Source organism: Perognathus longimembris, chromosome 21, assembly GCF_023159225.1.
Source record: "Perognathus longimembris pacificus isolate PPM17 chromosome 21, ASM2315922v1, whole genome shotgun sequence".
NCBI lineage: Eukaryota > Metazoa > Chordata > Mammalia > Rodentia > Heteromyidae > Perognathus > Perognathus longimembris.
The window spans coordinates 5,751,886-5,767,165 of NC_063181.1; the positions used below are offsets into that span (position 1 = coordinate 5,751,886).

At 46.2% G+C, this 15,280-nt stretch overlaps 1 protein-coding gene across 1 annotated transcript in view; it reads right to left on the minus strand.

Annotated features, from left to right (window-relative positions):
- Positions 1–7,942: 7,942 nt before the first annotated feature.
- The window catches only part of LOC125339723 (disintegrin and metalloproteinase domain-containing protein 2-like), a 32,831-nt gene continuing 25,493 nt past the window's right edge, over positions 7,943–15,280 (minus strand). Inside the window, exons 16-22 of the mRNA XM_048330983.1 lie at positions 14,779–14,884; positions 13,608–13,791; positions 11,604–11,681; positions 11,219–11,345; positions 9,844–10,003; positions 8,554–8,614; positions 7,943–7,973 (exon numbers count right to left, since the gene is read on the minus strand). Coding sequence (XP_048186940.1) covers positions 8,581–8,614; positions 9,844–10,003; positions 11,219–11,345; positions 11,604–11,681; positions 13,608–13,791; positions 14,779–14,884 — 689 coding nt within the window. The 3' untranslated portion in view covers positions 7,943–7,973; positions 8,554–8,580. The remainder of the gene's footprint in view (positions 7,974–8,553; positions 8,615–9,843; positions 10,004–11,218; positions 11,346–11,603; positions 11,682–13,607; positions 13,792–14,778; positions 14,885–15,280) is intronic.

Sequence of the window (15,280 nt, forward strand, 5' to 3'; positions counted from 1 at the left end):
GTTGCCAGATACTACCTCAGTCCCCTCCCTGTCTCATGTCTAACGTAGGCTGCAATGATGACACGGGATAATGCTAAAAGTAACTTCCCCAAGCCCACACTGCAAGGCACGGGGGTCCAGGCCAGGCCTCCCCCTCCCCCCCAGACCTGCCCAGCACCCCAGCACCTCCCCGGAGCCTCCACTTTCCTGCAAGAGGGTCCTCATGACCGTCCTGCTGGCCTGCCCCAGGGCCTTGGACCGGGCTCGGTTTTCTCTTCCCACCTGTACCCGGGCCGCCACAGGCCCTTACCATGGCTCCAGCGGTCAGTGGCCTCGCTGGCTCCGACTTTCTTCCGGAACGGAGCTCCGGGCAGCAGGTACGGGGACGCGTCAGCCTCGGCGAGCGCAGGCTGAGTCTGATGCCACAAGCATGGCGAGGGGCTTGGGGCCCGGAGGCAGGTAAACAGTGCGGGGGCCAGGCCCCGCCCACAGGGCAGAGGTCATGGCCTCCGGGCTTTGGAGCCCCTGGCCGGCTAGAAGGCCCAAAGGCCGATCTTCAAAGCTGCCTGGTCTCCCAGCCCAGCCCTAGGGATCCTCTGGAGCCAAAGAACCACTTCCAGCTTCCAAACCAGATCCTCAACACCACAGAGCAGGAGGGCTATGATTGGGGAGATGGGGAGGGGCAGACTGGGTGCCCAGGCAGAGAGAGGGGCTCACGGGACCAACTGTGCAGCTGAAGCCGCAGCCCCCCCAGTGTGGGGTGTGTCTGTTAGAGCAGGGAGGCCCTGCTAGGAGGACACAGAAAAGGACCTCAGGGCTGCAGGCCCTGCCTTCTCGCAGAGAGAGCCCTGTCCTTCCCCAGACCCACGCGCTGCCCAGCGAGGCTTTCCCATGGATGCCCCCGGGTTGCCTGCCAGCCTGCACTTCGCCAGGCCCTGACTCCTCTCGGGTAAACTGGGAGAAGTCCCGCCACGGGGGCCAGAGGCACACGCGTGTCACACAGAACCGTATTCCTGACAAGCTGCCCACGGTGGGCGCGTGCACGCGTGTGCAGGTATCGTGCCTGCATGTAGGTGGGCACGTGTGAATACGTGTATATGCGTGCGTGTAGGAGGGCACGTGTGCCCGTGCGTGTATATGCGTGCATGTGTGTGTTTGGGCATGCATGTAGAGTCACATTCACTAACGACACACTATGAGGTGAGTGAGCCTTGGTCTTAGGGGTGACAAACCTTCAGGGAAGTGGGAGTTAAGAAGACCAGTCTTGAAGGGCAAGCGGTTAAGATAAGATGTCCAGAAGTCAGTCACTCCGAGGAGAGACACGAGGCAACCTGGGCCGAGAAGACGAAGGTCACCAACAGCACATGTACTAAGCCAGGGCAGTGTAGAACAAAACGAATGGCTTTTCTAGGTGACAGGGAGCAGATTCTTGCTGGTGAGTGGCCAGTGGGGATGAATATGAGAAACACCAGTGTTCTGTAACAACCTTTATTCTATTTGTGTGCTGAAAAATCACATGCAAAGGCCTGTGAAAGGAGCAAGACCCACAGCCAGGAACGAGGCAGGACAGACAGAATGTGGAGACAGGGAAACGATTATTTTCAACGAATGTCAACAGGGCTAGACTCAAGTAAACAGAGAGAAAGCAGTTAAGTTCTCCTCCCGCCACGCCTTCTTTTTGATGTTTAGTTTCAAGGAAGACCTTAAGGGGCTTGTCTAAATCTGCCTGGTCCTTTGGGAAGGTAAAGATCTGAGCACTCTTTCTTCTGCATTAGGTAAAAAACAGAAAGAATGAAAGATTTGTCCAGCACACAGAAGCCCTGAAGGTTACTTGGGTTTAGTGTGAGCTTCACCCATCATCCCCACCTCAAATCCTGGTGTAAGGATTAGGAGTTGCTAGACTGATTTGTTTAGGTTTGGAAGAATAAAAGCTACAGGTAAGCGCTGCCCTTTGAGTGCTGGACTTCCATTTCCTGCAAGGAGATGGGGGCGGGGCGGGGGGAGCCCAGGAAATGTTTCTCTGGTTTTCTACTTCAATAAACCTGTGTTTAAACTTTCCCCTTGACCTGAGATCTGCTGAAATGAAATATGGCTGCACTAATACACCTCCTTATAAACCTTCTGTCCGTGACTATCTCCGCATGGTCCCCTGGCATGGCTGGGACAGATTCTTTCTTTTTTTAGCATGGACCACTGTAGGAAGAGGACAAGCAAACATTAGCCCACCTTCTGCCATCCGGAGACATGCTTCAGACGTGAGCTGTAGGTTTAAATAGACAAGGAGTGAGGGCCGGTGGGAGGGAGGTCCACACAGCTATTAAACAGGCTGGGTCCCAGGTGTGGTCTACCGGCTCAGCCCTCTACTTGGGAAGGTTCTGGCGTTCCTGTTCTAGGTAGCTGTTATCATAATCATTATGTATCGGAATAAACAAGAGTTCCCGTCCTGGGGGAAAGGAGGGACAATTATTTCGTCTTTGTAAAGATATGGTCAATCAATCCTTTTCTTCCTGGACTAGAAAGTGACTTCGGACGGAACAATTCAGAGAAGACAGATACAAAATGGAGGCGAGGCTGTCCAGCTTTTGTCCTGCTTTGAGTTAAGTCCTAAGCCTCCCAAAGAAGTCAGCCTCTTTGAATCCCACAGTGTGGATCTGCCGGACACTTTCCAGCTCCTGCCCACTGGGGGGCGCTAGGCCCAGCCTGAGCCCATTACATCCATGGTGGATATTGCCTTTAGTAGGAAAAAAAACCAGTCACGTGACAATGAAAGTCAACAGAAATCATGCAAATCAGTTATTTCCATCTGTGCTGCCACCTTCTTATGATTGAAGAAGAAGGTTCTTTTTATTGTTGTTTATTTCTCCTTGTTTGAAGGACTCAGCTCAGTAAGTAACTGCTGACTCCATTCGTGTCCAATATTAATAGGCAAAGACATGAATATTGCCAGTTCAGCAATCTCTGGAGAGATTTAGACCTTTCCCCTCCCAGACTCGCTAATCAATAAGAGGGAAATGCTTTATATACCGTTTGTATCTGGCTCTCAACCCCTGTGTTCTCACCGTGCATATTTTGAAGGATCTCTAACAATTTCTGGTCTGTGGGTATGACTTTCTCTGCTCGGTTGGCTCTGTCTCTTTAACATATAAGGTCAAGTGTCACTAAGTGGAGACAGGATAACCCAAAGGTACCCAGGCTATTCAGAACCCAAGGTGATGAACACTAACCCGCTCTTGCAGGTATTCAAACTGTAACACCACACCTCTGGGTAGGGTTTTCTCAGAAATCCTCTCTTTGAGTCATATAAACAAAGAATTGTCCTTGAGGTTCTCCTATAGCCATGCTGTGTGCTAAGGTATTGTGCCTGCAGCTTGGGCATTGAAATCACTGGAGAGTGAATTTCCAGAAAAAAACCCAAACACCTTAGGTCTTTGTCTATGAGCTTAAAAAAAAAAAAAAGCTTGTTCATTTTTCAATTTGTTTGGCTTGACTGGAGTTTGAATCAGGACTATGGGCTTTCCAGGCAGGCACTTTCGACTGGAGTCATGTCTCAAGGCCTTTGAGACACATACTTGGTTTTTGCTTGAGTGACTTGGGACCATGATCCTCCCATTTATGCTTCCCACTGTAGCTGGGATGACAGGCACGGACCACTGTGCCTACCTTTTTCTGTGGAGATGGTGTCTCAAGAACCGTTTCACCTGGGCTGGCTGGGAAGCTCAGTGGTCTTCATCTCTACCTGCAGAGCAGCTAGGACTAGAGGCACGAAGCCTCGTGGCTCAGTCAAGACACCAGTTTTAATGGATTAGGATGTGAGTTTCCAATGGTGGAGACTCGGGAGACAACACTCCCAAGCTGTAGCACCTTGGTGTGTGTACTTTAAAACGAAGGACATTAGGAAGGGCAGAAACAATTCCTCCGACCTCCTCCTCGTCTCCTGCTCTTTCTTCTCCTTTAGAACCAGTCACCAAGACCAGAATTCTTTTCCTCACATCAGTCATAGAACCTAGAAACTTCTCCAAACAGAGCTGTCCCATCTGGAAAGACCCCTTTCTGCTTTCTCTAAGGAAATCAGGCCTCACAGAAAGAAAGGCCACTAAGACTCTGATGATGCACTCCAGTGCCTTTCCCTAACTCTACTATGAGATCAGACTCACTCTTCATAGAACCCATGCATATAAAGTACATTTCCTGGGGTCTTTATGTCTGTGTTTTAGAAAACTCTCTTGTGACTTGGTTTTCTTTTTTTTTTGGCTGATACTAGGGTTGAACTGAGGGCCTTGAACTTGCCTGATCTTGAGGTGCTTTCTGGTTGAGTCATGTTTCTGCTCTGCTTTTCCCTTGGCAACCTGACATTTGTTAAGGATGCTTATGCCATGGTGCTTATCATGGGTGAGAAAACAATGCTCCCTCCAGCTTGTGGGCAGGGATTTGTTCCTATCTTGGCCACATCAATGGCTGGTCATAGGGTCAAATCCTGAGGTCCCAGAGAGCAGAATCCTAGCGCCGTGCAGTGTGAGCTTGCTGTCACCCCAGCAGAGGTCAATCGACTTCTACAGAGGCAGGTTTGCTTCGGCCGGAGGTTTGGGTGGTTTGAGTCTTTGATCTATGAGCCCTGTTGCTTGGGGGCCTGGACAAAGACACTCTCCTCATCACTATCCCCCTCACCCACACCCCCCCCCAACTCGTGACCTGTGCATCTCGTGGCCTCTGTGTGTGTGTGTGCGTGCGCGTGCACGCGTGCGCACGCATGTGCTGATACCGGGGCTTGCACTCAGGGCCTTGAGCCTTCTCACTTTTTTTTTGGCGGGTGCTTTAACACTTGAGCTATACCTCTACTTCCGGCTTTTTGCTGGTTAATTGGAAATAAGAGTCTCTTGACTTTCCTGCCTGGGCTAGCTTCAATCCTCCATCCTCAGAACTCAGCCTCCCGGGTAGCTAGGATTAGAGGCGTGCGCCCCCCACCCCCGGGTGTGAACACCACATCTTAAAGTTCCCACCACCTCCAAAAGCACCAAGCTGGGGCGGAGCGTTCACATGGGGGGGGGGCTAAGGGGACCTTCACGATGCAAACTGGGCGCACACCACGTGGGCCAGTGCCACCCGCGTTCTGCATCCCCCAGACCTTGTCGGGAGCTCCGGCCCTGCGCTAGGGGAGCGGAGAAGGCCGCATTTATCGACCACGATGCCGAATCTGTGCTTGGAGGGATTTTTGATGCGATCCCCGCTGGCCTGTTCATCGCCACGCCTGCCCATGCGTGGGATGCGGTACAAGGAGACTCAATGGTGCTTCGTGAAGGCCGGGGCTCCGGGAGCCCGCGGCGATGGATGTACGCCCTGCTCCCGCGGGGCATCTGCGCCCCGGTTCTGATTGATGACCCCCGTCCCCGCTGCAGAGCTGGTTGCTGTTTATGAGCTCAGCCCCGCCGAGGCCTGGACAGGGACGGGCTCTGCAATGGGCCCCCGAAAGAGCGAAGCACGCCGAGACTCAGTACACACCTAGTGAGCACCAAGAGAAATCGCCCATCCACCCACAGAAAGCCCATCAGCCCGGCAGCGGGAAGGGGGCGGGCGGGAGGGAGGGGGAAGAGCAGGGGCCTGTGCCTCCCGGACACGACTGAGGTGCGGCTGAATCTCCACATGGCACAGAAGAGTGGCACACAGCCTCTCTCTCTGCCCGGCTGGACGTGGCAGCTTCTTTGTGCTCCTGAGCACAGAGCGCGCAGATGGCTTTGGTCTCCGGCACCAGCACAGACACTTGGTTAACTAGTCAACGTTCCCTTGCCTAGCCTCAGTTTTCTTCTCTGTGAAAGCCTGTTTTCCCTGGGGGAGAGCCAATCATCTAGAATGTGCCGGAGCCTTCCCTGACAGTGCTCAGCCGGGCAAGACTTAGATGAGGTCATGGGCGGTGGGCTACCCCGCAGCCAGCAGCAGGTGAACCCGGTGGCTCCTGGGACAACAGACAGCCTCAAAATGACTCCTCCAGACTAGAGGGGGAGCACTGGGAATCTCCCCCCCTCCCCAGGGGTGGGGGGGAGACAGGAGGGAGAAACTCAGCGTACTTAATTCGCCTCAGTTTGGCTCACAGCTGCAGTGAGACAACTACCCAAGCGAACCTGCAGTTTGCAGAGGTCAGCGAGGGCAGCGAGGGCACTGAGGGCACTGAGGGCACCGAGGGCACCGAGGGCAGGCTGGCAGGGCCCATGGGCTCCCAGCTGGGTGCCCGTCCTGACATAGCCAAGCCGGAGACTCGCCTACATTCATCCTCTGTCTTCTGGTGGTCAGATCACCAGATTCGGATCTTGGACATCTCTCTGCCAAGGGGTTTTGTGCTCATAAACAAATTCATCCCTTAAAACCCCGTTTCAAATAAAAAGAGAATACCGAAAGCAGAAACCCAATTAAAAATTAACCCTATTGTAGATAAAAACCCACCTGCTACAACAGAGCCAAAGACAAGGTATCGATCTGCCCGCAACGGCTGTCATGACCTCCCTCCTTTGTAGATGTGCGGTTTATCAGCATCTCTTCCTCTCCACCCTCCACCCCCCCCGCCCCAGGTCATTTTTCCAGTCAGTTTGTCCAGTTTGAGTTTGTCTCCGTGTCTCCCCTCTCTGCTTGGATCCCGCAGCCCACAGAATAAAGTCCGCTTTCCCTCTCAACATGGCTTGGTGGGCGGCACTTGGGCTTTGGAGTCAAACAAGCCTAGGTCAATGGGTCAATGTCTGACGCAGTCACGTGGCCGGCTTTGGCCACGTGGTTCCTAGAGTCTGTTTGCTCAACTGATAACTCCAGAGTTGATGAGAAGACAAGACTCACTTGGTATACAGGCGCCAGAAAAGCAGCAGTTCCAACCCCAGGGTCGGCCAGTGGATGAATGGACACGTTGTGGAAAAGGAAGCAAGCTAGCTGTGAAAAGACAGACACTTCACCATTGGGTTGTGTGGTTGCTACGCTAGAATGGTCAAATCCACACAGACAGACTGCTTGGCTGAGGAAAGCTAAAGACAGTGGGGGAATAGGAAGTTAATGCTTCATGAGCGTAGCCTGGCAGTTTGGGAAGACGAAAAACAGTTGTGGAGCTGGGTGGGTGTGATGGTTACACCCGAACGGGAATGTACGTAATGCTACGGGCGGCAGCGTAAGCGCGGTTCAGATGCTGCGTGGCGTGGGTAAGATCTGCCTCCCAAACACTGAGGTGCTTCAAGTTCTGCTACCAGCACCCTAGTGTCACAATGCGCCGTGGCCGTGAGGCCTGCTGAGAAGTGTGTGGGTCACGTGACCCCGTTTGTGACGAGACCCGTGCCGGCTTTGTGGGGTGCCTGAGGTCTCACACGGATGGCCTCGCTCCCACACGATCCCGTGGCTGTAACCAAGCAAGCCTGTTCCCTTCCTGGTCCTCTCTTGCCCTGTGACCTCTCTCTCTCTCTCTCTCTCTCTCTCTCTCTGTCTCCTTACAAATTCTCTCGGTGTTAAAGACATTCAGCAATCCGTTGTATGATGTTCTTGTGGTATATATTTTTCCATCTTTTATTCTGGAAATGTGTGTGCTTGAAGATGTGTTTTCTGGCAAATAGCATAGAAGTGAGGATGTTTTCTAATTGTAGGGTCATTGGGGGTTGGCTATAAATCATCAGACACAATAGTGTATCAATTTCAATTTAAAACACAACCTTATCTTTAATCACACCAAATGTTACATTATAACGTTTCCAATATCGTGGGTACTGGCTCACAGAAACAGCACCTACTGGCTACTACAAATAGGGTAAGATAAGTTGTAAAACAAGAAAAATGTAATATAAAACATAGCCATGCACTTCTTACAAATAAGTGCTTTGTGAAAGGATCGGCATATCTCTGTAACCCACTTGCATTTGAAAATGCCTATCATTTCTAGATGGATGGAAATCGCGGTATGCGGGTCTGACTCCCCAGAAACCTGATGGTGTATACTTCCGTCCTCCACTTTCTTCTGTGCATTGACGATGAGTGCTCTGAAAGAACAGACAAAGCGGGGCTGGGAAGGTGGCACGGTGGTAGAGCGCCCGCCTCGCATGCATGAAGCCCTGGGTTCGATTCCTCAGTACCACATACACAGAAAAAGCCGGAAGTGGCGCTGCAGCTTTAGTGGTAGAGCGCTAGCCTTGAGCCAAAGAAGCTCAGGGACAGGGCCCAGGCCGCGAGGTCAAGTCCCAGGACTGGAAGAAAAAGGACAAACAAAGGAGGAAAGAGTTCCCCTGAGCAAGTTTAATGATGCCTAGGGGCAAGAAAGACCACAGGAGAACTGTTAGTACAACGTACAATTCAGGCACAAACAGGTTGAACCCACAGATGCGAAAGAGCTTCGGTCTAATTAGAGGAAATAACTGAAGACATAATGTAAGAAACTTCTTCCATGTCATCTGTGACTCTAACAGGTCTAGGGTATAAACTGCATTGTCGAACGCCATTCCGTCAGGTTATCTGTATTACATCTACTTGTGGTATCTTTCTTTGTTAGTCAACCCATTGGAGCGCGCACACACGCACATGTGCACACACACACACACACACTCTCTCCGGGGCCACACTCACTGTGAAAGCACCTTTCCCTCTTCCAGGCTACTCTCTGGTTTCACTTTCACTCTCAGGTTGCCTGTGAATTGAAGAGCAAAAATACTCACTTAGAGGTGTCGTTCCACCGGAACTCCGTGCCATCTCTCGGCACTCGAGCGCTTCTGATGCAGCCATCCTTTGGGCAAACCCTTGCGTGGAGAAGGCCTCCCTCCCACCTGGGCAGCTCGGCCCCTCACCCCGGAGGACAGGTCACGTGGCACGGTTACCGGGGACCCTCGTGCTTGTTCATAGGTAGTATTAACCTCTGCCCCCACCCCTTTGTTTGGCCATTCATCTCTAGCCTTGTTTATTTCTACTAAATTCATTAATTCTCTCCCCTGTACCTTTGCACCGTTATTTGATATCAGGTTTTCCACAATGAGGTATAAGAAAAAAGTATAAGAAGATCATTTCTACATATTTCAGTATTAACTGACTTATAACTATTTTTGAGCTTTATATTATTTCTGCAGTTTCACATTAATGTTCCCACATATTTCCACCAAATGTGTTCCATCTACATTGTTTTACTAATGTAATTAAGTATTGCAATAAAATCCAATCCATGTCAAGTAAATTGAAGGGCACAGGTATGAAATTCAAATGCACATAGGGTTTTGTAGCTATTGTTCCAAAGAGAAGAAGAACAATTTTAGTATTTAGTTTTATTCTATGAGGCAGGCATTCTTGCCACTAGGCCATATCCCCAGCCCCTAGTTTTATTCTAATAGCACATTTTCAGATACTTTTTTTAATGCAAAAGCGTTTTTCCTAGTTCTTTTACTGTAGATTAGCTATGTATAATTAGTATATTCAGTGTTATTGTTAACTATTTGTTTTTAATCTTTTCTACTTCTGAATAACTGTCCCTTAATGTATGCTAAAGAGAGGCCCAAAAGGGAAGCCTACTTTCCTATAGTAGTCATTTATTAAAGTAGTATGTAAAAAAAAAATCTCAAGTATATGAAACACTAAAAAGTAAATGTTTGATACATTTTTAATAATTAAAATCAGATAATGAAAGTAAACTTTTTATAGAAACCATTTTCATTTAATTTTACGTACCTCAAAAGGAATCCAAGTTTTTATAAGACTAAACCTACTGGTCTCTGTTGATTATTTATATGAATCACTAATATGTCAAGCATTGAACTTACATAAAAAACAACAGTTAACTATGAATGGTTACTACTATTTAGGTATAATATGATTCTAACAGTGTTATGCAAATTATAGGAATAATAAGACTTAAATATGAAATCAATATACTCATCGCTTAGGTAGTCATCACTTTTCCAATGTTTCCTCTGGAAATAAACTTTCACCAACATCACAATCAGGATGCAGAGAATAGCAAAAAATGGAATGATCAAGAAAAATGGCCACCTCGGAGGTCTGGAACCGTAAATAGTCTCAAAATACTGCTTTCCTAGGAGAAATAAGTGCCCGGGATTAGAAAGCAACCAACAGGAATATAATAAATATATTTCTGAATTTTACTAGGCCCATAATGAATTTTTTTATCTACTTTGATAATTCACATATTTTTATGTGAAGGGGAAAAGGTCAGTGGTCTGAACAACCCAGAGCGATGTCTCTGCTGCGTAGGGAAGGGTCCTACCCCCTGGCCTTTTCACTGAGAAGCCTCTAATCCTGAAAGTCTCCATCTGCTAATATGGATGAAGAGAATTAAAGTGTGATCCCTGTAAGAACTGTTCCTTTATTCTCAAACTTTTTGCTGTGAGAAATACTAGACACAGAATGGGTTGACCAAGCCTAAATGAACTCTTCTTTCATTGAATTGAGACTCCCCCTCCCCATATCTTGTCTACACTGTTGCTGTTTAACCCAAGATCGTGAAGACATCTCCATGTGTCTTTCTCCTCTGGGCACGTGGTCAGCTTCCATGGGGAGATTAAAGACACATCTCACGGATCCTTTTCATAGCTTGTTATCTATGCTGGGAGTTGGAGGATCGTTGGTCTTATTGAAGGATCCAGTGGCTTCAGTACAATTGGTTGGATTTTTCTTCCAATTGGCTCTAATCGAGTAAGCACATTTCTAAATCTCTCACCCCACTCTATCTGTTTGTGCTTCTGCTTAATGTAACTTTGTCCAAAATCTGTGCTATACTGCAACAACAATTTGTCAATTCAGTAGAAGGCAAATGGACTTGTACTGGTTGTTTTGGGCTATTCTTGGTTATTCTTTTGCAGGTTTGGCTCATCTAAGCACTTCCTTGCATATTTTAGCTACATGTTGCTTTGATTGGTACTTTTAATCTATTTACCAAGTTACTTAAACTTATGAGTATAATCAACCTTTTAATAAATAGTACCATGCAGAGGTTGTATTGTTTATTAATTTATGTAATGAATTTCATATTTGTATTATTCATTGAAATTGTATATTTAATTGAGTGAGAATTGCCATATTAGCATTAATAAGCGTCTCAGATGGTAAACACGTCATAGCATCACATACACTATAATGCTTTATCTTCTGGGACTACAATGTAAATAGTCACATGTCGCTGGAGGTCCACACATGATCTAGGCCTAAACTAATGTGCTGAGGACCATTGGCTTTGATGAGCGTGGTAGGTAAAATGGTGTTTGAAGTCTGTCTTTGTTATGCTGCTTACCGTAGACAGGGACGGGTGGGTGGTTGCCACTGTCGATGCTCCCGCCAGGCCAGTCCGCCTTTGTCTTCGTGCACTCAGGAGGTAAGTACTTGGTGTCACAGTGACAGTTCTTCCTGTTGTTGCACACCTGAGAACAGGGCATCGCCGCTTATAAGACAGATTCATACGCATCCAAGTCCCACCAAACAATACGGATTGGGTCAGATAAAGCTGATTTTCTTGTGTGTCACATGGAGGAGAGGAGAGTGCAAGAGGGGGTACTGAGAGAGAGCAAGGGAGGAGAGCGTGAGAGTGGGGGAGAAAGAGATACAAGGAGAGCATCTGCGCACTTGCATTCCTGAGGTAAGTCTCAGTCATTTCTTCTCTCCATAGTACTGATACTTACACCGTGATTGTTGCAATTTTGTGGTGTGCAGTCATAATTCAAATAGGAATTTTTTACACATTCTTTATTCCTGCAAACCTAAAAAGGCAAGCCAAAAGTTTGCTTATAGGTCATTGAGACCTGTATTTCATATTACATATTACAAAACCCACCATGAAAAATCACCTCATCCCAGTTAGAATGGCTGTTATCAAAAGAAAAACAAACAAGTCCTGGTAAGATTTGGAATAAACCAGGTCAGTGACACAGGGGAAAAAAGAGAATATCGACAAAGAGATCAAATGATAAAAAGGAACCAAAAGATATTCTAGTTTCAAAAAATAATGACTAAATTGAAAACATTCAGTAGATGGGTTATAGCAGGTTTGAACAGGTAGAAGAAAGGATCCATGAGCTTGAAGATTCAGTACGTGATGTTACTGATTCTGCAAAGCCAAAGGAAAACAGCAAAGAAGAGTTAACAGAGCCAAAGGAACTTACACAGAACCAAAATATTAATTTTTGAGTCACTGAAGGGTATGGAAAAAGAGGGGGAGAAAGAGATAATTTGAAGAAATACTGGAAACTTCCCACAGTTGAAGTTGATGGAGCTACAGATCCCACAAGGAAAATGTGTACAAATAAGATAAGAGTGAAGGAACTCGGTCGCAGACGTGTGAGAACCAGCGCAACAGACCTCACCGTCTGTTCTCAGCACGTCCAAACAGCAACGGCAGGTTCTCAGAGGTCCCGGACGGTCATACATTAAGGGACAAAGAAAGAAAGGGATAAGAAGGCTAGGAAAAATGAAGAGAGATTGCTTTTATGTGCACATGACATGATTGATTCTGTGGAAAATCTTAAGAAATCTACAGAAACATTTCTAAGTGCAGTTAAGTGCCTTCAAAAGAATAGTAGGAACAATCAATATACAAAAACAAATTGTATTGCTACCACAGCGAATAGAAAGCAACATTAACTCAGGACTCTTTACAATGCTATCGCAATACAAAATACTAGGAATAAATGTAACCGAAGATGAGCAAGTCTTACATTGAAAATTGAAAAGCAATTGCAGCTAAATGAGAAATGTCCAAATAAATGGGGAAATAGGACATTTTAGCTAGTGAAGGGCATAATAATGCTAGTGTGCCAGTTCTTATGATCTACAAATTAATGATTAATACAAATATTAAAATAATTAATAAGGACAAATTTATATTACATACTCATACATGATATTATTACAGATTAATTATACTGTAGGTTTAGTTGATTCTATAAAGGAATAAGCTGGAAATAAAACAGAAGGTAAATCGGTCCAAAAAGAAATGACTTCCTCATGTAGCTCCAGAAGAAACAACCTCTGCCCATACTCCTATCCCGGTACCCCCACCTCTGTTATTAATAAACAACAAATGGGGGAATGTTAGCATTTCCCTAGCCTCAGGTCCTCAGCTCCTCCCACTAGCCCCCAGATCCACCCATACCTAATGAGCCACTCCTACTCACTACCTAACCATTTCCCCTTTACCCCCAGAGAGAGAAGCTGCCTCCTGGGTAAGGTGCTGACGCCATGTAGCTCCCTCTCCCGTGGGAACTAGGGCCCCACTAATAAACCTCCTTATGAAAAAAAAAATGACTTCCTCACATTTAGAATATACTTCTTTCTACTACACAAGACTATGAACATATTCATCATAAGAATTTTCTATTTCACAACGTGAAACTATTCTTACAACATGTAGTTGTCATTAAAGAACATCTTCAATCAAGTCTGTTTATCGGCTCATGCTACATGGCTCATGCCTATTGTCCTAACTACGCAGGAGGCTGAGATCTGGGGATCCTGGTTCAAAGTCAAACTGGACAGGAGAGTGGATGAGGCTCTTACCCACAATTAGCTAGCAAATGTAATGCGTTGATGGTACCTATTACTGGTGAGGGCCAGAACCAAATGTGCATCTCTTAGGGGCAAAGTACACACACTGGTAAGTGACTTGGGAAGGAAAAAAGGGGACGCACCTTTTGGGCGCTGCAGACCGTTCCCTCGGTCACCCACATTCTCTCCCAGTCATTGTGATTCTTCGGAAACTCCAAGGTGACACAGATTTGTCCGCTTGCGTTGATGTACACTGTAATGGCATCTTGCAGTTTAAGGACTTCACTCCCATGATATTTACATACTATTTTCCCACACTTCCGATTGCTACCATTTATCCAGGAAGGAAAAATCATTCGTTTTAATAGATAAATAGTTGAATAGCATCTCTAAAAGCAAGTAGAGTTAAATAGAACATTCAAGGTTTGCAAAAGAGGGTCTACCCTTTCTTTGCAACACATACAAAAAACCTATAGATGGTCTTTCCTGATTTGCTAACAATAACTGGACAATTTTCATCATTTTGAACCATATCCCAGTTATCCTGATTATTCTGTATGGCTGCGTCTGCCTCTCGCTCTTTCTCTCCCTCTTTCTCTAAATTCTTTCACTCTTTCTTCTTAACCATAATCAGATCTGAGGTTACTCCATCTTTGAAAAATGATCAATTGATTGATAATTACTAGTCCTGTTAGGTTTTCTTTTTAGCATAGCATTGCAGGTCTCAAGCTGACAAGATCCTGAGAACCCATATCGGAGAAGGAGGAAATGTGCCACACATGAAAAGAAAACCTTAGGGCACATGCTGATCACAGAGAAAATTGTAAAAGTGACCTGAAAAGGACGGCAATGAAGTCAAAGACTTGCCTGGCCTCTAGGGACTCACACCTGCAATTCCAGCCACTTAGAAGCTGAGCCTAATCTTGAATAGGACCAGCAGAAAACAGGGCCAGAAAGCGGCCACGGATGGCTTTGACTCAGCAGCAAGGACACCTGACGAGCAAGCACAAGGCCCTGAGTTCAAACCCTAGTACTATGAGAACAAAACAACAAAAAATGGTGAAGAAAATGAATAAAAACCGGAAACTTAATGAAAATACCAATATGTAGAAAAGCCAAACACATATCCCAAAGAACCCCCGACACACACAATGATAGTTTATATGGCATATGAGAAATACAAATACCCTCTGTTTCTGCACTTATGATTCTGATCCTCTCACTAAATGTGGCCTTGCTTCCTGGTGAGATTTTGCCCTCACAGAAACTTCATTGCCTGGTGGCATTTTCTCAGTGGCGTTTCTTAAAGCTTACTTAGGTGCACAAGCTTGGTAGCCTGAATCCTCGATGCCACAGTTTCCAGATATATCGGTCCTAGAATTAATTTCTTCAAAACATCGGTCACTACCAAAACCTGCTTCTGAAAGACATTAAACACAGGGTAATTTAAATGAAAACGGCCTGTGAATACATTGAACATTCTGAAATGGCCTAAAGTATGTTACATACACAAGATGAAAAGAAAATATAAAACTGAACATGAGAACTAGACTTAAAAGATACCACACATTTTCACGAACATACAAAATTGCTTTAGTGAAAGTAAGAGCTATTATTCACACATATATAGTACACAGAGCCCAGCATTAACTTGCAGTTAACTTGTAATTTGCACAGGCCTAGAAAAATATCTGTAAGTACATACAAGGCTGTTTTTAAGAAATAGTTGACTCATTGGCCAGTATAATTGTAATTTTTACATAAATGTTTCTTCAATTAAAACACCAAACATTTATTTTGGCCACCTGAAATCTAT